The sequence below is a fragment of the Amaranthus tricolor genome, chromosome 2 (assembly GCF_026212465.1).
Source record: "Amaranthus tricolor cultivar Red isolate AtriRed21 chromosome 2, ASM2621246v1, whole genome shotgun sequence".
Lineage (NCBI taxonomy): Eukaryota > Viridiplantae > Streptophyta > Magnoliopsida > Caryophyllales > Amaranthaceae > Amaranthus > Amaranthus tricolor.
In genome coordinates, this window is record NC_080048.1 from 32,491,918 (window position 1) to 32,517,316 (window position 25,399).

Sequence of the window (25,399 nt, forward strand, 5' to 3'; positions counted from 1 at the left end):
AATTAAATTTACCATTATTCTAACGCATATCCACTTGTATAAAATAGAACAAAAATTTGATGAATTAAAATCCATTTTGTTTACCCCCATGATGTTATAAATAAAATTTAATGTGTAAAAATTAAGTAATGAACATATAAAGACATAAAGGTAAATCAAACGTTATGATTAAGAATTATATTAAATAAATGAAGTTACCACCTAGGTTGGTCAAAGTCAAATTCAAAGTCAACTTGTAATAATAAAAATATGATATACTTGTGTGAATGAGTATTGATTGAATGACCCTGATAGTAAGGTAATGTCGAACCATGGACCGACATGTAAAATCCCGGCGTCCGTGTTGGCTGGCACGTAAAATGCGATGTAAGACAGGGGGTTAGCTACCTATCTTGTAGAGCTCGAGCATAAATATTGTATTGGAGGGGTGACGACTCCCACCACAGTTATGGTTTAGGACTACGATCCTCACCTAACCAGACCCTTACATATATCAGCTTTCATATTGTTATGCTTATTGATCTGTGATAAACTTGATTAGTGTTGATGCTATGATGCATGGTACAATTATGAATATTAACCAAATGAACTTGCTGAAGTATTAAGATTACCTAATTGTATAAGTGGTAGTAACTTACATCTGCCAGGATTAAGAATGGTATCTTAATAACTTATAAGTATGGAATAATAAAAGAATTTAGTAAAAGTATACAATGGTGTCAATTAATTACAATTTCGTACTTGAATTATTATTTTGTAAATGTAGTGTATAATTTCGGTATTTTGAGCTGGATAGGAAGTTATGCTCAGCGTTAAGCGCTGACCGATTTTAATGGGTTGCCATCCGTATCATGAATGGCAGCATTTTGCAGGATTTAGTTCCAGGTTCCGATCCAGGCCACACTACGATTTAATGGTTGATGGCTTTTATGTATTTAATTTTAATTTTAATGTATTTTTGGAACAGAATGATATGTATTTCATTTTTTTTTCGTTTTATGTAATATTTATCTTTTGTCAAAAACAGTTTTTAGGTTTTTTTTAAAAGTTTTAGCAGATCGGCATTTTGAGGCTTCCGCACTATTATTGTAAACATTATCATTAATATTAATTACACATCGAGATTGCCGCTTCTGCTACAGTATCAATGATAATATAGATAAACGAGTATAGAAACTCGTGCAATACACAAATTTATTAGTATGAAACATTTAAAAATATAACTTCAAAGATTAATGAAGAATATATTATTGCGATTAAATTTATCGAATACATGACTTTTTTAAAGCAACAATTAATTACTTTTTTTATTATTTATCAAATACATCATTTTTCATTCAACTGAATATATCAAATCTTAGGTTAGGTATATAGAATTGCTATAATAAATATTATAAATACTTTACCTAATTTAGCTTCAATTTAAAAAAAATCAATATCTAAATTAGATAAATATTGTCATGTAATCAATTATTATCCACTAATATAATTTTATTTGTCATGACTTCTCTAAGAATGACATTTTTTTTTTGGCAATATTTTTATTATAAAGTATGATGGTTGATGATTTTGATGTATTTAGTTTTAATTTTAAGTAGTTTTGGAACAAATGATATGGATTTCATTTATTTCAGCTTTTATGTAATATTTATCTTTCGTCAAAAACAGTTTTTAGTTTTTTTAAAAGTTTTATTAGATCGACATTTTTAGACTTCCGCTTATTATTGTAAATATTATCATTAATATTAATTACGCTTTGAGATTGCCGCTGCTACACTAACAGTGATAATATAGATAAACTAGTATAGAAACTCATGTAATACACAAATTTATTAGTATGAAATATATAAAAATATCACTTCAAAGATTAATAGAAGAATATATTATCGTGATTAAATTTATCGAATACATGACTTTTTTAAAAGCAACAATTAATTACTTTTTTTATTATTATTTATCAAATACATCATTTTTCATTCAATTGAATATATCAAATCTTAGGTTAGGTTTAGGTATATAGAATTGCTATAATAAATATTATAAATATTTTACCTAATTTAGCTTCAATTTAAAAAAATCAATTTCTAAATTAGGTACATATTGTCATATAATCAATTATTATCCACTAATATAATTTTATTTGTCATGACTCCTCTAAGAATAACATTTGTTATTTTTCAATATTTTTATTATAAAGTATGATACTCACTGAAAAATGATCCTTCTTTTATATGAAGCACAAGATAAAAAAAATCAATGTTTTTGTGCTGCTTTTAATTTTATATTACAAAATTTAACAAAATTATTGAATATCACTAATTGTCTCGTGATTTCAAAGTCGATTTACCATTTGTTGAGATTGAATTGACGAAGTTTATTCAGAAAAATGTTCAACTGATAATAAACAAGAACAAAAATATAAGAAAAAATTATCCATAATAATCCAATTAACCTTTAATTGATTTTCCTAATACAATCATCTCAATTTTTTATTAAATATGAAAATCGTAATTTTAGGGTCATTTACTCAGGAATTTTATTGCCCAAATGGTAATCGATTTTGCAGGATAATTGTTAAAAAAAAGAAAAATTAAATAAAAAATCAAAATTATTAAAAAAATTAAAATTAAAATATAAAAATAACCTTAATTGATTCTCCTTTTACATTTCATGAAAAATTATTTAGAATAATCCAACCTTTTACTAATTTTTCTATAATAATTCGTACGTTTGATTAACCATTAATAAAAAGTTGGATTATTCTAGGTAAATTTTCCTATATTTTTATGTTTTGATTTTTTTGTAATTTAATTTGTATTTGTTTTAATTTTTTATGCAAAATGACTTGTTGTATAGATAAGAGGTTACCTTTGTATATTTTTAGCAAGCACCTTCATATAATGAGATTATTTGTTTTCATTAATAATTAAAATTTTCCATATCGTAGCATCTAACTTTCGTGAAACGCCAATGGTAGCACTTTTGTAATATTTTTCGACATGGTAGCATCCAGTTTATGTCTTATCTAACTGCCGTAGCATTTTCCGTTAAATTCTTGTCAATTTTTGTTTAATTCACCATTTTGACGTTTCTACCCTTATTATGTGTTGGTTCTTGTCTTTATAATTTATTACCATTTTTATGCTTTTAAATGTTTAATTCACCATTTGACGTTTAATTCACCGTTTAAAGCATCAATGCTCTCAAATTTTTTAGACAAATTATAAAAACAAGAACCAACACTTAATAAGGGTAGAAACATCAAAATGGTGAATTAAATGGAAATTAACAAGAATTTAACGGAAAATGCTACAACAGTTCGATAAGACATTAACTGAATGCTACCGTGTGAAAAAATCTTACAAAAGTGCTACCACTAACGTTTCATAAAATTTCGATGCTATCATATTAAATTTCCATTAAAATTATTATTAAAAAATAGGTCTAAAATTAGATTATACAGACTAATTTTTCCAAAATAAAGGTAAAGACAAAATAAAAAGGGGCGAACTAAGTCGGGTGCTTGAACCATTTAATAACCCAAAATTATTAAAAAAAAACCCGACGAATCGACAATTACGAGAATGTATCTGAGATTTTCATTATTCATTAATGATCTTGGGTGACGAGAAAGGGGAGTGAGAGCAAAAGAAGCAGGGAAGCATGACAACATCATCATTATCTTCTTCTTCATCGTTGAGAAACAAATACTGGATTCTCAGGCATGGCAAGAGCATTCCTAACCAGAAAGGCCTCATCGTTTCTTCCTTGGTTCTTTCCTCACACATTTTTGAATGCCCATAATTTTGTTTTTCTTTTTCGATTTTATATGGTGCTCAAAATCTAGCCTTTAAGACACTAATTGCTTTTGTAATCTTCAGTATTTTGTAATGTTATGGGTTTGCATTTTGATTGCATATATGGGAATCGGGTTTTGCTCAGTTTCTTCTTTTTGTTGGTTTTTCTTCTTCTTTTTGTTGGTTTTTCTTTAGTTCTTTACATATATCATCCTTTATTTAATTGTTTATTAATTGGATATTTTCATTGGATTATTAGGTATGTGTGTTGAAAATGTGTGATCAAATGGAAGCAATTTATGAAATTTGAACATTATATTTCATTTCTCAAGTTTATGATTGAAATTGAAGATTCAATTTCTAAAATGAAAGAATCATCCTTTTATTTGATTGTTGATTAATTGGGTTCTTTATTGGTTTATTAGGGTTGGTGTGTGATCAAATGGAAACACTTTAAAGAATTTGAGCTATAAATTTCATTTCTCAAGTTTATAATTTATGATTCCATCTGTAAAAGGATAGAATTCTGGAATTCATTAATCATCATAATGAATTATGTACTTTTATCCAGGAAAATGGGATACTTCCTGAATACCAATTAGCTGAGGAGGGTGTCAACCAAGCACAATTGGCAGGGGAGCAATTCCTAAAGGTAGTTTGTTCAACTCCAAGTTTCATGCTTTTATAAACTTCATATCCATTCTTTAATGCGATTTTAAATCTAAGTCCAAAAGTGTTCGATAATTTGTGATTAACTCATATGAGCTTAGTTTTATGTGTGACATGTTTCAAACTTTCGTAGAGATTTCTGTCAAAGTGACATAAGCATTGTGAAGGGGTTTGTCTTTTGTTTCAAATTCATGCTATGGCAGAAGGAAATGTAATGCTATTGAATTGATATTCAGACTTTAGTATCAACTTCAATATAAGCATACTTCTTACATTTCAGCTCGAGAATTCAGTGAAATTTTTAGTCTATGATCATTTTTTTTGTTCATTATATATATTAGGCTCTTAACCACATTCCTCTTAGGTTTAGTTCTAAGGTTAGTGAGGTGAGTTTGTTGACGTGCCTGTTCTGTAATCATATAAATTAGTAAGTTAGTAGCGAATAGAGTTTATTAAATCTCATGTTGTATGATATTTGTTCAAACTTCAAAACCAATCAACAATGAGGGTATTACTCATACAAGATAGATAATGCCTAAAGTGATACCCTAACCGTACAAATTACAACCCTTGAAGGAAAATAAAATATGGTTGACATTGGAGAACTTACTCATCACCTTAAATTGTTAAAATAATTCATTATTCACTGAAACATAATGGTTGAGTAGCTATGTGGATACAATTTCAAGCTGATTCATATAGATCTTTTTGTTTTTGACTCTTTTTGTACAAGAACATATCAGAAATTTAGGCATAATAGTGTTCATTTGGCCGCGTCAATCCAATCGTGTATAACTCTCATATTGTGAAGATTATTAGGAGTATTGGATTTACAAAATGGATGCTTTTGTTTATATTTTTTTGAGGAAATTTGCTTTTAATGTCTCTTACATGTGTCAATCTCACCTAGATTTTTGGGCCATAAATGTAGGAGTTGAAGGATGCCAATATTCCATCAGAGAATGTTCGCATTTGCTACTCCCCGTTTGCTCGAACAGCTCATACTGCTAAAGAAGTTGCTTCTGTCTTGAATATTCCGTTTGAAGGTAGTCAGTGCAAGGTAAAGCTCTACAAGCCTCAAAATCTAAAATAGTTTAAAAGCTTGATGTATGACAAAGCTTACACTTTATTTTATATGAAATAAATTATCTCTTACTTAGAAGTATCGTAATACATGAAATGATGCTCACATCTTCAATACCTATTCATTGATAAACATATATGTATGGTTAAAATGAATGCTTGCTTGAGCTACCGAAGCGGCATTGTTCTTCTACACTTTATTCCCTTTTCCTGCTGTTGACTTGATAGTTTGTTTTAGGTGTTTGAAGACCTTCGAGAACGTTATTTTGGTCCTACATATGAGCTTGCATCACATGATCGTGTAAGTTATGGCGTTCCAAGCTTTTCATATCTTGTGAATCCTCAATGCACAACACTTTTGGTTTATTTTCTCTTTTTAACTATTTCACTTTCAAAGTAGGGTGTTAAGTTTTATAATTTTTCTTTTCTCTAGTTTTCTCTAGGTGTTAATTTTTAAGTTTCAAGGAAGTTTATTTTTCTGTGCTCCATAATGTTTAGAGACATTTGAAACCATGAAGAGATTCTATATAATGAAAGTCATTTTCTTTTTTGTCCGTTTAATTATGACAACCGATTTAACTGACTATTGAAAGGTTGCTGAGAATAACAGTCATTCATGTGTCGATTATAGGGAAAGAACATGTTCAACCTTTGATATCTGTGTAACTATATAGACTATAGATGAGAAGGATAGCTTTGTTGCTGAAGAGAGTGGCCGCTCGACATTTTATCCTTTAGAAGTTAGATTAGTTTTTAGGGATGAAAAAGCAATGCTAGTGAAATCTCATTTTTCTTTTTGATAGGTGATGCTTTAGGTTTATAAGATAATAAACTTCTGCACTATGTTTGGATTGGAGGAAATAGGGAAATCGAAGGGAAATAGAGGGAAGAAAATTTGGAAGTATGAACTCATTCTTATTTTATACAAAACAGTTTCTCTCAACATTGGAAATATTTGAAAGGAAAATTCACCCATCATCCCTCTCCTTCCCTTCCCTCCCCTTTTCTTCCTTTCATTCCAAAAATGTTATCTAATCATAATGTTGCACATCAGTATCTTCATTCTCGGTTCTCTTGAGTCCTGACACTTTCTTCTACTTCTATGTGCTACTAGTATCCAGAGATATGGGCGCTCGACGAGAAAGATCCATTTGAGAAGCCTGAAGAAGGTGGAGAAAGTGCTGCTGATGTTGTTTCCCGACTATTGAAGGCCATGGAAGAAATAGAGACTATGTTTGAAGGGTAATCATCCCAGCTCATCCTATTAGATTTATTGTTCCAATGTTTTTCATGAGCAATTTGTTGACTATCCCCTTTGGCTGGTTAATTGGCATTTTTATTTTCTCTTACACTATATTTGGATAAGAATTTAGGACGGAAAAGAAAAGGAGGAATGAGAAGGGAGGGAAGGATAAGAAAAGCTTTCTTGTTTGTTTAAGAGGGAAAGGAAGGGAGAGGAAGAGAAAAACCATTTTCTTTCAAAATCTTTCCACTTGTGGAGAGATTTGGTCATCAACAAAATTAAGGGAACTAATTTCTTCAAATCCCTTCCTTCCAAATTCCGCACGTCCAAATTTGTTATCCAAGCAAATGAAATCTTATCCCTTCAAATCCCTCCTGTTACTTTCCTTTCCAATTCATTCAATCCAAACAAAATGTTAATGACTTATTTGTGGACAATATATTATTAGTATTTTTGTACGAAGATAATGCCTAAGATTTCTTTTTGAAAATTGATCATCTTAGATGCAACAGGGTCAGAACTATATTGTTTGGCACGAAAATGTGGTAGTTAACTCTCATGCTGCATTTAGGGAGCCATATATGTTCAGTTTCTTATTTATTGAATTATAATATGCATTTGGTTGGAAGCATAGTGCAAAATACAGCTCGTATCAGTGTATCACAACCGTAAAGTTTTTGAGCTCAACGTGTCAAATATTGATCACGACAACCATAAAACCATCAACATTGACCGCAAATTTCATTTAGCGGCCATTGCCGTTACTACAATCAAAATCATAGTTTTTCACTATGGTTGGGAGGGAAGTTATGTTGCAGGGTTCTTATTACTGGTTCATGTTGACAGGCTTGGTTGTGTTACCCAAGGATGATAATATTTTTTCTACTTTTTTATGCAAGAATATCACATAATCCTCTCCAATTTTCAATTTCTCTCTTATTCACACTCCTTTAGTTCCCTTCATTTTCCCTTTTGCTCTTTCTTTCTAGTTCAACAATTTGAACTGTACATTCTAGTTCAATAAACCAGCGTCTATCATAGTTCGAAAGGAGATTCCATTAAAGTAGATAAAACTGATAATCTAAACATGTTGGCAGGTGTGCAATATTGATCGTTAGCCATGGTGATCCTCTCCAAATGTTGCAGACAATACTCAATGCTGCAAAACAACAAAATGAACCCAGTTGCACCAACTTCTTATCAAGACTTAAAGTTGTTAAAGTTCCCTCTGTCTTGTCAAAACATCGAAAATTTGCATTGGAAACTGGTGAGCTACGAGCGGTGTTCTAAAACTCGTGCAGTCAAGCTCCTGTCCATCACATTGGGTACAATATTCTTCGAAACCATATTTTGCAGTTAGTGATTGTTAAATCTGAAACAATTGGGATTTTTCAAGCTGCTTGTTCATTCTACCAAATACCCTGTTAGATTTGGCAGATAACTTGTTGAATCCATCGTCTAAATTTGGTAGCTATTTGCCAAGATAGCTTGTAGTTTATATGAACAGATTACCGAATTTGGAAAAGAGAGAATTTCTTTGTTCAAACTTCTAAGTTCTAAACCTTGAAGACATTTACTTAAAAGAAAATCAATTTCTCAAGTTCCTTAAAAAGGATTATTTTCATGTATAATGAGGTGATCATGTTCAAATGGGAAGCAAATATTTGGATAAAAAGAGAAATGTGGAGAAAAAGGAAACTAATTACCAAATTTTGTATTATAAGGTATTCACCTTGGTAAACCTAATGCAGTTAGGATGGGCCTGTTTGACAAATGGCTAATGGCTATTAGCCGGAGTTGTTGGCTAGTTTGACCAACTAAAAGTGTTGGCTGATAGTTAATTGTTTAAGCTAGTTGTTTGAACCAATTATTATAGTAATGTTTGGTAAAAATATTTTTTAGTTGAATGTTATTAGAGAAAAAGTAGACTAAACAAAAACCAACGAAAATAGCTACAAAGAGTATTTGTTTTTGTTTTTGCAAAAAAAATCAATTTTCTAAAAAGTTATATACTAAACACTTTTGTTAATTGTTTGACCAACCAAAAAGTTACAAGTCAAAAGCCAACAAAAAAGTTAACAATAAACCAATTGTCAAACACCCCCTATATGGGTGAAACCCAACTCATGTTACCGCTTGAGTCTAGAGGGAAAAACAAATCTCAATTCCTAAACCCGACGTGTCAAGCGACACATTTACAGCCATGTTGAACTACCTAGAAGGGTAGACCTAGACTTCATTACTCAGACTTTTCATTTTAGCTCAAGTATCCGTGTTGGGTCCTCGACACCCGAACATGAGTATGACACATGGACACTTCCCATTTTTAGATCATATGGTAGAGTTCCCATCATCTGAACCAAGATAACTTTCCTTGATTAATTTAGATGTTTAGGAACTGCTTTTTATTGGTCAATATAGTTGGTCTAAAGTTCTTAAAGTCTACATTCTGAAAAATTATTTTGCTTCTTTTAAGCTCTAAGCTTGTCCTATACTGTTTCTTTGGTAATTGTAATGTGGGCCCTAATCTTGATTAACCAATCATTTATATGCTTAGATTTGCTACAAAGTTAAAGCAAGACATCTCATACTACAAGTTTCAAGTATTAGACTAGAATATTACTGATTACATCAGAAGGAAACCTCATGCATGTATTTTTCCAAGTACTGGTAGTAATATAGCTGAGAAGTTGAACTATGCACAACCTTTTCCACCTAAGTTCATCCAGCTGTACCATTTTTCCACCTATAAATACTTCCTAAGGAAAGTTTTGCATCATATCCTAAGCAATCAGAAAACTCTCTTGAAAAAGCTCATTAAATCATTCTTCATCTTGTGATTGCTTCTCTGCTATATTAAACCATGGGTTTCCGCGGTTTTCTGTTTGGTATGGTACTTGTTGCTTGTGTGATAAGTACCGTGACAGTACCAATTGCTGCTCGTCATCTTCTAGAAGCTTCTAAGCCGGAAGTGCCTGAACTTCCGAAACCCACCTTGCCTGAGCTTCCTAAACCAGCTTTGCCTGAACTTCCAAAGCCTGTGTTCCCTGAGTTGCCTAAGCCCACATTGCCCGAACTTCCAAAACCTGTCATACCAGAAATACCAAAACCCAAATTGCCTGAGGTGCCCAAGCCTGCATTTCCGGAGCTTCCTAAACCTGCATTGCCTGAGCTGCCAAAACCTAAGATGCCTGAAATCCCTAAACCTACATTGCCTGAACTTCCCAAGGTCACAATGCCCGAGCTTCCCAAAATCACAGTACCCGAGCTTCCTAAACCTGTTGTGCCTGAACTCCCAAAGTCTGCTGTCTCGGGCAAACCTTGAAGGATACATAAATACTTATGCTTTAATTTCTTTCTTCATTCTTTCTCCACATTTCTTTTGTAGGGATGGGAGGAGGTTTGAGAAATTATAGTGTGTGTGTGTTGTGTATTAGTGTATTTACTTTTCAGAAATTATATTTACATCTTGTACTGAATATTTGGTTGTATTCTTTGTGGCATCATCTGTTGAACTTTATGAAGTTATAAACATAAAATTATATACATAATAGTCTTTTTAGATGGTGTTGTGTTCGTTTGTTTTTGTGTTTTTCTATTGTCTGTTTTCTTTTGCATGTTTTTTCTTTGTGAGAATCTCATATGTCAAGCAATACTCGAGCTGAGGGGCCATCTTCAATCGCAACCTCCTCATGATAGGGGTATTAGTCTGTTTTCTTTTCCATCCTCTCCAAACCCAGCCTTTAGGGGAATCATTGGGATGATGATGATAATAGTCTTCTCCTAATTTACTAGTTAGTTTTAAGTTTTGCATTTTGGTCAATTTCTCTTCGACTCAAATCGTGTCATCGTGTTTCAGATACAACTTAATCTTGTTGTTCTCTCGAATCGTCGTCAATAATGTGGTATGCTTTGGTTGTATGAAGTCACTCTTATTATTGAAGCAAGCTTTCAAACAGAAAAGTGCCAAAGCAAACAACACATGTAAAACCATAATTTCCAAGATATAACACTTTCTAAATCAAAAACACATTTGGTCGGTTGATCAGATTTGCCAGTTCTAACATTATAATACTTGTTCGTTTGTTCCATTTTAAAAGAGTTTTTTGAGCTTGCATACTTCATTCTCTTTCATTCTTATTCCCTCCTCATATTTCGTGTTCATTGTAGCCTTACATTTTGATACTTTTTTGTATTTCAATAAGCGGAAATGTAGCACTTAGCAATCTCTGCCTGTAAATCGATATATTCTGAGTTCAACAAAATATTGTGTAAATGTTATTTTTAGATTACTTTAATTAGCTTGTGATCCCGATTTAAATGCATGTTTAATGATTGAATTATGAGTACAAGAAACTTTCTTATTCTTTTTCCTCTTCTAATCCAATTTAAAAAGTGATTGAGAAAAACTTCTAAGTTTCTAATTCTGGTTTATTTATGTTCTAAAATAGCATTGCCAAACTTTGAATATTAGATCATAATAAAATTATTCTAAACGTTGGTGAAAGTATACCTCAGGATTTAAACATTGCACAACCTGTTCCACATAAAACGATCTGCTATTCTCGAAATCATGGGTTCTCGCGTGTTTTTATTTCGTATGATGCTCGTTGCTTGCTTGATGAGTAGTGTGACTGTTGATGCTCGTCTCCTTCAAGAAGAGGCAACACAACCCTCGACAATGTTGGAAGACTCACAAGATGACCCAGGGTCACTAAACTCGGAAGACACACTTGTATTTCCAGACGCACCAGACTCATCAAATTCGCCACAGACTTCCTCGCCAGTTTCTTATAATCTCACAATGCCTCAACTTCCGAAGGTTGCATCACCTCAGCTGCCACCTAGTCTGCTGAATCTCCAGTTGCCAAAAACCAAGACGTCTGAAATTTCAAATCTTACAACGTCTGGGTTGCCCAACCTCTCAACACCGTCACCCTTTTAAGTCCCCACTGCACATGTCCTGAAAATCTTGAAGAATACCAGTTTTTTCAAGATTACCTATTAACCCATAATGTCAAGAAATCAACTCAACTAACAGTTTAAACTGATAGTTAAGACCCCAAAATATATTATACACTCTAATCCATAATATCAGAACGCTGATTTGGTCAGTAAGGCAATGTCATAGAAACATAGGTGCACAATTACACACAACAAATGTTTTTTTACTTTGATGCCTTTTTTCTTTCCATTTGCCTCTCAAGCATTTAGAAATTGTTAGTAATAATATTTAAAAAGTTATGTTTTCTTTTGGATAAAACAGAAAAATTCTTAACATTTTTATGTTAAGCGGTTATAATTCGTCACATAATCATTTTGGGGATCTATTTGTGCGGACATCCATGGGATATCGATAGGCTCTGGCCCACAAACCCATAGGTAATGAGAATTGACTTGCATACACACCTAATGAGTTTATTCTTTCCCAAAACTATGATCTAAGGAGGATTATAGGCAGAATTTCAAGTGTCCGAAACCGCGTAATTTAGAGAAATTATTACAATAAACAGAGCATTATTATCATAATCATAAATCATAATTATAATCATAATCATAATCATAAATACTATTAATTTTGAAGGAAAATAACAAATGCCAAAACTATGAGAATCTTGCCATTTGGAATTATTTAATCGGATGAGAAGCCATGTACAAAAAATAGTTTCCCTATTAAAAAAATTATATATTTGATGGTAGATTTAAATATAGAATGTTTTAAAAATATAATATATCATTATACATGCCTAATTTGGAATATAACATTTGATTTCAAATGTTAGTATATGACTTTAAAAAATGTCAAATATAATATTTATTATGTATGTCTCATTTATGTGTGAGCCTAATTATAATTAACATAATTAAAAAGAATTTACTCTACATTAATAAATGTTGTACTTATATAAAAATTTATATATATTTTTTATTATGCATATAAAAATATATAATTGAGCCAAATAAAAGAAAAATTAAAAAAATTAATAATAATATGGTATTAATTAACTTGGAAGTGTATAAATAATTTTAAAAATAGTTTTTTTAAATCAAAATAAATAGAAAATTTGATTTACTTACAAAAATATTAACATTATATTCAATTAATAGAAAATTATTTTTGTTATCATAAAAAAATTGTTACTTAATAAGAACTATTAAAATATTGATTATTCAATATTTTAAAAATGATTTTAAATACATAATCATGAAACTTCATAAATTTAAATTACAAGTCTTAAATAATTATAATTACATTTGCGCATTAGTATTCATAAATGTTAATCATTATAAAAACGGTGCATTGGGTATTTTAGTAGTTATACATTTGTATAAGCCATGAATCAGAATACAAGATTAATAATGGGAATTAGAGGGATTCATAATCCTCAAGAGTAGCCCAGGGATATTTGAGATAACCACCACCCTTAATTGGTACTGGATTTTCTACTTTTGACCATGGATATTTCATTGCTGGATCCCTTGGAAATTTCCTGAAGTTTATAAAAGGTGACCATAGCAAAACCCTGCATCACATTTCTTCAATTAGCCTTATTAACATTGAATTATGTAAAAAATTATATAAATAAATGATCGTCGAGTTGAATTTATACATTTTAGAGATAAGTGTTAACCCCACTCTATACTATTTTGGAGTCGCCCCTCAAAACCAAGTCTAAAGATGTAATTGCGTACTACTCCTTCCGCTCCTCAATGATGTTTTCATTGCTATTTTGAGTTGCTTCATTTGTTGTTCTTATAAATAATTTTTCTATTTATATCACAAATTTTGAACAATATTAAATTTACGTATTCTAATTTTAATATTTTATTAATGCTTATGGTTCTAATACATCTTCCACTAACTTTATTTTAACATATTTATATTGCTTATTGTCCCCACATGTTTTCTATTAATTTTATTTAAATATTTTTTAATAATTATTATTTTTATATTTTTTCCACTAACTTTATATTAATATTTTAAATGCTTTATTATTTTTTGATTCTTGTAAACCAATATATTTACCATTAAAATATATCATTTTTCTTAATTCTAGTAAACATTCCTTATGAAAACATTAATTAACAGTAATAATGCAACAACTCAAGGATTATTTTATTAATGGCTGACATTACACATCTAGATTAGGATTTAAGATTTTTTTTGATTCAATTATCATCATATTTAAAATTTCGAAATTTTGAGAGAATATGACAATATTATAAACATAAAAGTATATACTCACCCAGGGAAAAATATGAAGACACACATAAACTGAATGTACATCTCCAGTACATTTCTTTTGTACCATCTGATTCTAAGCCAGTTCATGATTATAGGCTGCCAAAACATAAAAAAAAAAAAAATATTAGTCATAATTATAGTCGTCAATTCAATATTCTTCGCATGTTAAAGTCTGAAGGAGATAGTGGACAGACCATTAATCAAATATATTTTGCTTTGATTATTGATTATGAAATAGAGCAAAAAGAAATAAAGTACTATCTGTTTTTATTTTTCTTACTGGCATGACGAAGAAATACACAGAAGCCACACCTGCAGCCTTTATCAAAACCCAAATAATATCTTCCTCATTATTTACTCCTGTCACTGCTAATGCTGGTTCTGCAACCTGTTACAAAACTTTACTTCAATCTTGTTTTATGGCAATCAAAGTGTCAATCCAAAATGTTGTAACATGATTCACCAGTTAATTCGCAATTTGCTTAAATTCATCCAAGAATGGCCCAAAACCAATCATAATTCGCTTTTTTCGATTTGCAATTTGCGATGAGATTAGCAACTCATGTTACATTAAATCCTGAAACAACCTCTTTATTATCGGTTATCACAAATAACTATAAAGTTGGGTACATTTCACTCTTCAAACCGGGCCTAGATCACTATTATTATAAGAGTAAGTTTACCTTCCTTCAAGCTTCAAATCACGCCTAAACGAGAGTCATTTGTGATAAAGTATATAACATATTTTGATACTTCGATAGCTTTCGTTTCTGCTAAAATGTGTCTCTTAACATGATATTAGGAGCTATGTGCGATTTTGAATCTCATCCACTCCTCTTTTAAATGGAATTATTAGCGTCAAGTTGCGAGGCAGATTTGTGTTGCATTAACAATTCTAGCCCAAAAGACTCAGGGTAAGTGATAAAGCAGGCGTAATAATGTATATAAGTAACATAACACATATTAGAGTTTTAACTATCAGCTTAAGCATTTAATTATATTGGTTACTTGATAGATATTAGGCTAATGGTAAGGTTTTTTTTTTTAAATGAAAACTTTGCCTCAAACTTGATCATAGAAATAGAATACCGGACAGAAGGATAAGCTTCTTAATATCAGTAAATGATAAATTTGAACTTGTATACAATAAAACCAACAGAACAGAAAAATTAACTACACATAAATTTGATTAGATTTCATCGTAATACCAAAATCAATTAGTATTATATTAGTTAATTTGTTTTTAACTTTTCCGATGTAGTATCACATATGGATTATATTCCAATGGTAAACAAACAGAAATACTCCAAGAAAGAAATCAATCAATTGTGTTGAAAATGAATTTAACATACAGTGAGTGCCAAAAATCCCAGTTGTTGAAACACCCAATTGGATTTAAGCTCAAATTTCTTGCTGGGTCCCACTAAAATGCTTCCATTACTCTGTTCACAAATCAAAATACTAATTAAAGCTCAAAAACAGATTAAATCACCATTAAATTCACATTTTTTAAGGAGGACATACCAGTTTTGAAGAGCAGAGAAACTTGTGTGTACAACTGATGGGAAAAACAGGTCTGCATTTTGAATATGAGAAAGAAGGAAGAGCTTTGAGAGGCTGCAAGTGTAGGCTTATTGGATTACTCATTTTTTTGGTGTAGCTGAGTAGCCTTATCTCTTCTATTCACTTTCTATTATTTCCATGGTAAGCATATGTGGCCTACATCTACTTACAAGAATTGTGTGCCTCTTGGTTACTAGTATATAATTACATCATAAATTCATGCCCTGAATTTGCTACAATTTTTTTTATAAGGAAATTTCAGATGATAACATCAAACTTTTACCAAACGTCAGCGATAGTATTTTGTAAAAATTTTCTATATGGTAGCATTTAGTTTATGCCTTATCAAACTGCCGTAATATTTTTCATTGAATACTTGTCAATTTTTCATTTAATTGATCATTTTGACGTTTCTACCCTTATTAAATATTGGTTGTTGTCTTTATAATTTGCCCTAATATTTGATAGCATTAATGAATTAAACGGTGAATTACATTTCAAAATAGTGAATTAAACATTTAAGAGCATAAAAATGGTTTAGGGCAAATTATAAAGACAACAACCAACCCCTAATAAGGGTGGAAACGTCAAAATTGTGAATTAACGGAAATTGAGAAGAATTTAACGAAAAATGCTACGACAGTTAGAGAAGACATAAATTGAATGCTACTATGTGGAAAAATCTTACAAAAGCACTACCATTGGCATTTCATAAAAGTTCAATGCTATCATGTAGACTTTTTTTTTTATTCATATAAGATTTGTTACATTTTCTTACATGGAAATGAGGCCTAACATTTTTTATGTAAATTTTTTTTCACTTTTATTATTATTATTATTATTATTATTATTATTATTATTATTTATACACTATTTAGATATAAGAGCTATTTTAGTGAGAAACTGTCTCTCAGTAAGACGATCTCAAACAAAGAGCTCATATTATCATAAAATATATTAAACATTTTATACATGCTACATAGCTCATATATGAGGCGCGTCTCTCAATGAGACCGTCTCATACAACATTTTGTGTTAATGTAATGAAGGTCACAAAAAACTAATTTCTTAAAATAAAATTTCCTCATTGTGAAACAAACTAGTCATTTTAGATAGGTCACTTCAATACATAAAAAATAATTCTTCCTATTCAACTTAAATGTTAATTTTACAAATTTGTCGATCCATAATTTTAATCCTAAATATATTTAATTATGATTGGTTAAAAATTATAAGGATTTAATATCAATAAAATTACATTGAGACGAAGAAAATAAAATCTCACTTGACTATGTTTTAACTTATAGATTGAAAATAAATTAAAGAGTATCTAGTTAATAGTGCAAATAAACAAATAAATATTTGATGGGAATATGAGGGAGTAAATTGCATTGTTTTTTTACTCCTCTGTATTTTTTCTTACTTTGACAAATTTGTGATAGCTTTTTTTTGAAGAATGACTATTCACTATTCAAATGTTAGTTATTGATTGATTTACTTTGTTTAAACTGTTGGTAGTTGGGATGGTCATGGGTTTAGGATTTTGTTAGATTCACCTTTACATCTGTTTTTTTTAAGGGTTTGGATTGGATGAATAAAAAAATAATTGACAAGTATGTGTCTTTGATTTTGAAACACCAACCATAAATCAATGAGACTACAAAAATTAAGAATAATTGAATTAGTATACTGACCTTTGATTGAAAAAAATGATTTCTATCGACAATTAGAAAAATTATGTTATGAGTTTTTATATTTGCAACATGTTAAATCGATTTGAATTTTTAAAGGGGTTGAAAGCAATTGAAAATTGGGTTTTTTTTAGGGTATGAATGAGTTATAAAAGATTTAAATTTAACAATTAAAGAGACTTTGTTTAGACCTATTAAGGATTTATAATGGACACTAGACCCATCAAATTTAGAGGATCTAGATTTAGGTCTGAAAATTTTGGACCCTTAGGATTTAAATCCGGGTCTAAATCTATAAAAAATAAAAGGGTTTGGGTCTGGGTTTGAATCTAATTAGACGCGCTTTAGATCTGCCTTATGTTTATTTCCAGAATTAAAACTTTCCAAAACTTATTTTAGAATTATTTTAAAAAAAAAAGGTTTATTTTTTTTCAAATACTCTAAGTGGTCATTCATAGTTTAGTCATTCAGTAGAAAGCAAAAACAGATAAGCCCTGATGTATTTCAATAGAATGCCAAGTTTGGACCATAATCAATGTTAGAGCCAAAGGCAACAACGAATATAGCATTGATTGAAAATAATAAGAAAAAAAAAATACACAAGTTGTAAGAGATGGAGAAAGTTCCATAAACAACTTGTTTTTCGAATATAAAACCTCAACCATAACAATTGGTATGCCATTTTTTTATGATTAGAGTTGTTAACTACAATATATAATCCAACTCTATAAATAAAGTGCAATCTCTAATTGAATTTTGAAGAGAATTAGACACACCAATTCTAATCTAAATTCTAGTCATTTTGTGGCTCTCTCTTACTAGATTGATCATAAGAATTGATAATTAATGATGATACAAGAGTATTTATATACAAGGGTTATCAATCAACAAAGTAATTACGTACATATGCTCACGTGGACTTTAGCATTAAAAGGAAAGAGAGACTATTTACTTTTGAATCTTCTATATAAATGCGAAATAATTTCAAGACCATCTCTACAATTATTTAGCAGCAAGTCTTCAGTAGAAGCATGTCTTTCTTTCTTCCCCTTACACCTTTTGTAACATTCGAATTTCCTCATGTCCTACTTTATACATCAATACTCATATTAAATCACACCAAATGATCAATTATGGAGTAACAACTGACAATTTTTCACCTTGACGAAATAAACATTTTTGCCAAAACACCACACAATCAATTATTTTCCAAAAATAATTTTATCGCAAGGATGCACTTAAATACCCATCATTGACAACAAGAATGATACCATCTCAAACGAAGATGTCACCACCTCAAACAAGTGTCAGCATCCTACCAAGAGCGTCAAACCATCTTAAACCAAATCACCACTGAAATGATTGTTTGATTAGAGTCTAAGTACAAGACTTAACCTTTAATATCACCAAGATCGCAAGGTTCAAAGTAACTTGATGAACCAATTTAATTTATAATGAGTATAACAATATTTAAAGAGGAAATTAAGCAATGCAAAAGAACACAAGGATTTAAAGAGGTTTACCCAATGATGGCTACATCCTCCGTGTTGTGTAGTTTCATGTTCATACAATAACAATGGAGTACTACAACTCTTACAACGAAGTATTACAAATTGAGTAAGAGAATGTAAAGTCTATGTGTTTAGGCTTGGGATTTGTGTTTGATGAGTTAGGATGTAAATGAGAGCTCCCTATTTATAGGGGATCATACATTAATCAACATTCAATACATTAAAGCTATGAATTAATAGGAATAAAGCAGCTCCAAGCATTCAAAGAGTCGAAACAAGATCCAATGTTAATCACAAACCAGCTGCTCGTTCAAGCCATAGAAGTGCTCATTCGAGCAGCCTTTGAAAACAGCTTCTGACCATCAGGGCACAAGGTGCTCGTTCGAGCGGATGTATGCTCGTTCGAGCACAGGTGCTGCTCTCTAACTTCTTCTGATCTCCATGCTCGAACAAGGCACCTAGGATGCTTTTCTTGTCTCGTTCAAGGCACTTTACACTAAATCATACCTGATGCAATTCCTCATTAATTCTACCATTCATCATGCCACCATAAACCTCATGTTTAAGTTACTTATTTAATTCCTTCATTAATTTATGAATTAAACCATGCTTTTAAACACCATCATCAATCACACACATTAAGTTACTCACTTAAATCACACATAACATAAGTTACAGATAAATGCACAATCAATTTAGTGCATTGATCAAGTCTCCATTAATCTCAACAACCACCATACCAAAGGTGTCAAACCATGACCAATAAAATCAACTAACCTAGTTTAAGCCACACTCAAACTTAACCAACAACAAACACAACTCTACACATAATCCCTTTGGATTCATAAAAGTATGCACTTCATTCAGGACAATCAAGCTACAAGCTATCAAGTCGTAAAAGTGTAACAACCTTATATCAATGTACACATTTCCATAACACCATTCCATTACTACACATAAGACTACACCTCACCAATGAATTCTTACCAACCAAATTGACATGCTATTGTGTTATTCCAATGATTCCCATTATAGCCATGCACATAGCTCCCATAGTGTATACGATTGTTGCGATCCAAACAACCCATTTATCTAACTACAAGCCAAACCACCAAGACACCCACATTGCCTTGTCTCAGAATTACAATCCACAAAGCCTTCACCAACATTGAAATCCACTAAACCAACAAAATCATCAACTGAAGTTTAATCAACTACGATTAAACACAATAATGATGACATGATCTCGACGCATTTCTTAGATAAAGTAGGATCCAAGAAAATAAACATGAAATGAGCTGTCGAAAAATGAGACAATCATCCACCATATGAACCCATGTCAAGTCCCTCTCAAAGGTACTTGTAGAACAACAAGAACACACATAATGCCCCATGGTCATCCATAAATGAAATGTTGAGTACCATTGTCCATCCCAACTCCATTATAACAAACACCTCATCAACAACCTCATTCATCTCAAACAATCCCCTTAAACAAGCAAAATCCCAAGATTAATAATCATATTACCCTAATTCTCACAAGTGTGCCAATGATCTTTTTTGCACATATTTGCAACTCCTAACCTCTTTATTAAAACCCGAAATCTAACCTTATTCACCTTCATGTGTCATCCAACTCAACAAACACAAAGGAAATTATACAATTCAATATTAATAAGACTAATAATCATATTACCCCAATCATTACCTTAACAGGCCTGAGCCTAGATTTGCTTGTTCTTATCATTAAAAAATCGATATAACGGCAAGTGCACATTTTTGAAAAAAAAAATTCACTATCAAAACATTGATTCTAGAATCAAGTTATTTTTTAATTTCATGTCATATGACGGAAAAAAAATTCAAAAATTAGTATAGATATGTAAATAATTATAAATACACATAAACTCATTTTGATAATATTATATAATTAGTAATATTATTATATTCCCTATTAATTAATGCTCATATTTCATGGTCAAACTTTCTAGCTATGTGAATGTGACATTTGCTTTTAGAACTTACAAGCATCATGAAAGTGGAATGGAAGGATCTGGACGAGTAAAATCTTGCAAGTCATATTGTACTTCCTCTAGAAATACTGGTAGTTGAGCAACCATTGATAAACTCCATGCTGAATAACATTATCTGATTTTAAGAGCTTCATGATTTTAAGAGCTTCATGCTTGTACCTACCTCTCTGTATGTGTTGAACTACCTCTAATTTTATTTTAGCGGATTTTGCGAGAGATCGCTTACCGATAGACAAATAGCTCAATCGATCTAATTATAATTTTTTAAAATACGCAATTAATAATTAATCAATTTAAAATTACAATTGATACCTTTAAGGTCAAAATTGATTTCTTTTAAAAATTATAACTGATCATTTATTTGATCACTTTATATATAATTGATCACTTTAATTAAAGTATGAATTGATCACTTTAACGTCGAAAATGAAGACTTTAAAAGAAATCATAATTGATCCATTTAAGGTTATAAACTTGTAAGTAAAAATTGATCACTTTAATGTCAGAATTGATCACTTTCAGATCAAAATTGAAAATTTTTATTTTAATTGATTCATTTAATGTATACTTTAAGTTGAAATTGATCACTTTGATGTCAGAATTGATCAATTACAAGTCAAAATTGAAAATTTTTATTTTAATTGATTCATTTAATGTATACTTTAAGTTGAAATTGATCACTTTGATGTCAGAATTGATCAATTACAGGTAAAAATTGAAAATTTTTATTTTAATTGATTCATTTAATGTATACTTTAAGTTGAAATTATTTTAAAGTCTAAATAAATATCTTTAATGTCAAATTTAATTTTTTTAAAAAAAAATTTTGAATTTGAGTCAGCTCATTAGCATCCGCCTCATAGTAAGACGGTCTCTTGTAAAATTTTGTGTTTTTAGTTTTGGTGTTATATGTAAAATGACTTAATATTAATAAAATTTTTACTTAAATGAGTAATAGCTAAAGAACGCTCACTTTTGGTGGGACAATTTTTTTATAATATCTTTGTAAGAAGAATTACATTGAATAATATAAATTTTTACAAATTTTCTTATAATAATATCAACTTTTAATTAACAATAAATACTATCAATTTAGACATGTTTTCCTAGAAATATATCAATTTTTGTTTAGACATTAATTTACTTTTGTTTTTTTTTGTCAAATAATCTACTACAAACAAAAGTTGGTATTATTCTGGACAAACACCTCTTTAAGTTGGTATTATTCATGCTTAATCAAACGTAAGTATATTATTATAGAAAATCAGTGAAAGTTTGTATTATTGACAATAATTTTTCATTTAATGCTTGGAAGTAAAATCCAAACACGCCCCGACCAACCTATTGTTGTTTAACTTAGTTTAACAAGAAACGTAACTACATTAAGATTATCTCAAGTTAATATCTAATAACTAATGCTAATTTTGTTACTTTATTATATCAAAAAGATAGCTAGGTGTTTGGTGTAATGTTTTTTTCTTGATGCATTTGTGTAATTGTGAGAGCGGTTGATCAATATTGATCAACCTCTTACACCTAACTCATTTTATTGGACCTTTCTATTTCTAGTTTCCTCATCTCACTATAAATATCCCTAATCAACTTTCATTTCATCATATCCTAAGCAAAACTAAAGAAATAAAGATAACTTAGAACAATTTTCTTTAGCTTATCTCATTAGTCTATACTCAATTATAGCTTGTTTAATTAATCAATTGTTCATAGCTTCAACCATGTGTACTCGTATATTTATCTTCGTTGCGTTGGTTGTTGCTTGCATGATGAGCACAAGCAATGTGCCAGTGGAAGCTCGTCGACTCCTAGAAGTACATGTCTCGGAAATTCCTAAACCAGATTTGCCTGCACTTCCAAAACCCACCTTGCCCGAGATACCAAAATTAGGAGTGCCTGAACTTCCAAAGCCCACTTTTTCAGAGTTACCAAAACATGAAGTGCCTAAACTTCCACAACCACATGTGCCAGAGATTCCCAAGCCTTCTTTGCCCGAGCTACCAAAACCAAATATGCATGAGCTGCCTAAGCCTACCTTACCCGAGTTGCCAAAACCAGACTTTCATGCACTTCCAAAACCTAATGTGCCTGAAATTCCAAAACCCACATTGCCCGAGCTACCAAAACATGAAGCGCGTGAACTTCCAAAACCTAATGTACATGAAATTCCTAAGCCCACCTTGCACGAGCAACCAAAACCTATTGTTTATGAAATTCCAAAGCCCATAGCTGAGCTACCAAAACCAGAAGTGCATGAAATTCCAAAATCTAATGTACATGAGATTCCAAAGCCTACCTTACCCGAGTTGCCAAAACCAAAAACACATGAACTTCCAAAACCTAGTGTACATGAAATTCCTAAGCTCACCTTACCTGAGCTACCAAAACCAGATGTCCATGGACTTCAAAAACCAATTGTACCTGAAATTCCTAAGCCTACCTTACCTAAGATACCAAAACCGGTAGTTCATGAACTTCCAAAACCTATAGTTCCTGAAATTCCTAAACCCACCTTGCCTGAGATTCCGAAACCAGAATTACATGACCTTCCAAAACCAATTATACCTGAAATATCTAAGCCTACCTTGCCTGAGATACCAAAACTAGAAGTGCATGATCTTCCAAAACCTATAGTTCCTGAGATTCCTAAACACACCTTGCCTGACATTCTGAAACCAGAGTTACATGACCTTCCAAAACCAATTATGCCTGAAATTCCTAAGCCTACCTTGCCTGAGATACCAAAACCAGAAGTGCATGATCTTCCAAAACCTATTGTGCCTGAAATTCCTAAGCCTACCTTACCCGAGATACCCAAACCCCAAGTACATCAACTTCCACAACCTATTGTGCCCGAACTTCCTAAGCCCACCTTGCCAGAGCTCCCTAAACCTGTAATGCCAGAAATTCCCAAGCCCACATTCCCGGGTGTCCCAAGCAAACCATGAAGTGCTTAAAAATATTGTGAAATATTTGTTATTGTTCACCCTTATATTTATTAAGAAACAACTTAGTTGAATGTGTGTTTTTATTTATATGATCATAGTATTATGCTTTTGTCTCTATGATTTTATTTGGCTTAAACTATGGATCAATTAGCTATGGAGATAGCAATTAGCAATATATTTTTGTTTAATTTTTTTGGCTTGATATATATTTTGTACTTTCTATATCCTTTTATTCTTTATATAATACATCATCTAATTTTTTAAATACATCATCTACACTTTGATCTCCTTACTATAGCTATGATTTATTTTTTTTTTCGAATTACAGGCCAGTAGACCGAAAAAAAAAAATTCTCTGATTCACAATAATATTTAACAAATCATTTGGAGGTCCATAGATAGCTTGTCTTGTATAACAGTATGCAGGACTGTTATAAGCCTATAATTAACATGTCATTAGATTATTACGTAAGATTTAATTAATTCATGCATTGTAGCAAATTAACAAATTTGCATGTTTTGTTATAACTTTTAACTCGTTAGTTCAAAGACAATTATATATTTCCTCTTATTCAACATATATAAGCTAAGTGTTTCGTTTGACCTTTAACACTATTAATTAATAAATTTTAAGTTGTATTGTATTCTTATCTATAAACTATACCATAATGTAAATCAATATATGTGTGATGAATTATTTGTTTGCACGCCATTTACTTTTTATCTGATTATAGGGTAGGCTAAGGAAATAGATAAGCTAATTAAAAATAAAACTCATGACTTTACTAAGAGTCGGTTTAGTAATTAGTTTATAGAAGTACATTTTATTTTGACATAGATTATATTAGGATGTCAACAAAGCTAGTCTTGTAAGGAGTCTTGCGTGCAATGAGTTTTATAGTTCTCGGGAATGGCAATTGTAAACTGAAAAAACATGAATTTCCATAAATAAAACCCAATGCAAGACTCTAAAATTGAGCAAGTTATTATGATGGGCTCTATTTTTTATAATATACATAAAATAAATGGCGTACCTAATTTTTGTTTAAGGGCGATCGATTTTGGTGGGGTAATTTTTTTATAATTATATTTCCAAGAAAAATCTTTTATAAATTTTTCCACAATAATACTAGCTTTTAATTAACAACGAATAATAAATTTAGAAGTATTTTTCTAAATTATACTACAAGTTTTTGTTTAACCATTACTTTATTTTTGTTTTTTGTCAAATAAACAATGATCAATAAAAGTTGGTATTATTCTAGGCAAATGCCTCTTTAAATTGGTATTATTTTTGGTTAATAAAATATGATATTATCGTAGAAAAATCAGTAAAATTAAAATTTATATTATTGATTTTAATTTTTGTTTTTTTTTTTTAAATAGGAGTAGTTTTACTTGGATACATAATATGCATCAGTTGTCACATGTTATTGATTTTCTGCTCCAAAGTAGTGAATATTGTTGATTTACTCTTTAGATTAATAGAGCAAATTAAATTAGTACTTTATTTTGAGTCTCATGTAAATATTTGCTCGGATTAAAAAAATGTCCAAAACAATTCTACTATTAAGTAAGTAGCTCTTCTCTAAGATGAATTTCC

The 25,399-nt window shown here is 30.7% G+C and overlaps 3 protein-coding genes across 3 annotated transcripts; 2 read left to right on the forward strand and 1 right to left on the reverse strand.

The window, feature by feature from the left end:
- The first annotated feature begins 3,552 nt into the window (after window positions 1–3,552).
- LOC130805373 (uncharacterized) lies at window positions 3,553–8,392 on the forward strand. The gene is made up of 6 exons (XM_057670145.1): window positions 3,553–3,771; window positions 4,369–4,449; window positions 5,398–5,526; window positions 5,788–5,850; window positions 6,664–6,791; window positions 7,890–8,392. Exons 1-6 carry the CDS (start codon window positions 3,664–3,666, stop codon window positions 8,080–8,082), a joined length of 702 nt encoding a protein of 233 aa, XP_057526128.1. The 5' UTR covers window positions 3,553–3,663; the 3' UTR covers window positions 8,083–8,392.
- A 1,145-nt stretch (window positions 8,393–9,537) lies between these two features.
- LOC130805733 (uncharacterized) lies at window positions 9,538–23,913 on the forward strand. The gene is made up of 6 exons (XM_057670518.1): window positions 9,538–10,106; window positions 10,246–10,316; window positions 11,311–11,369; window positions 11,422–11,703; window positions 20,795–20,907; window positions 22,469–23,913. The coding sequence occupies exons 1-6, from the start codon at window positions 9,656–9,658 to the stop codon at window positions 23,794–23,796; spliced, it is 2,304 nt and encodes a 767-aa protein (XP_057526501.1). The 5' UTR covers window positions 9,538–9,655; the 3' UTR covers window positions 23,797–23,913.
- Window positions 12,982–15,773, reverse strand: LOC130805374 (NAD(P)H-quinone oxidoreductase subunit L, chloroplastic). The gene is made up of 5 exons (XM_057670146.1): window positions 15,563–15,773; window positions 15,391–15,480; window positions 14,319–14,426; window positions 14,040–14,134; window positions 12,982–13,316 (listed from the first exon to the last, which is right to left on the reverse strand). Exons 1-5 carry the CDS (start codon window positions 15,683–15,685, stop codon window positions 13,160–13,162), a joined length of 573 nt encoding a protein of 190 aa, XP_057526129.1. The 5' UTR covers window positions 15,686–15,773; the 3' UTR covers window positions 12,982–13,159.
- Window positions 23,914–25,399: the final 1,486 nt, after the last annotated feature.

What these genes read in the sequence shown, in the direction of transcription:
- LOC130805373 (XM_057670145.1), top strand. Translation starts at nt 3,664, where the DNA reads ATGACAACATCATCATTATCTTCTTCTTCATCGTTGAGAAACAAATAC. An exon ending in GCCTCATCGTTTCTTCCTTG is followed by an intron (nt 3,772 to 4,368) that starts GTTCTTTCCTCA and finishes ACTTTTATCCAG; the next exon opens with GAAAATGGGATACTTCCTGA. An exon ending in TTGAAGGTAGTCAGTGCAAG is followed by an intron (nt 5,527 to 5,787) that starts GTAAAGCTCTAC and finishes AGTTTGTTTTAG; the next exon opens with GTGTTTGAAGACCTTCGAGA.
- LOC130805733 (XM_057670518.1), top strand. Translation starts at nt 9,656, where the DNA reads ATGGGTTTCCGCGGTTTTCTGTTTGGTATGGTACTTGTTGCTTGTGTG. An exon ending in CCCAAAGTCTGCTGTCTCGG is followed by an intron (nt 10,107 to 10,245) that starts GCAAACCTTGAA and finishes TTTACTTTTCAG; the next exon opens with AAATTATATTTACATCTTGT. An exon ending in TACTTCCTCTAGAAATACTG is followed by an intron (nt 20,908 to 22,468) that starts GTAGTTGAGCAA and finishes CTAAGCAAAACT; the next exon opens with AAAGAAATAAAGATAACTTA.
- LOC130805374 (XM_057670146.1), bottom strand. Translation starts at nt 15,685, where the DNA reads ATGAGTAATCCAATAAGCCTACACTTGCAGCCTCTCAAAGCTCTTCCT. An exon ending in TGTATTTCTTCGTCATGCCA is followed by an intron (nt 14,135 to 14,318) that starts GTAAGAAAAATA and finishes ATGTTTTGGCAG; the next exon opens with CCTATAATCATGAACTGGCT. An exon ending in GTCTTCATATTTTTCCCTGG is followed by an intron (nt 13,317 to 14,039) that starts GTGAGTATATAC and finishes AATGTGATGCAG; the next exon opens with GGTTTTGCTATGGTCACCTT.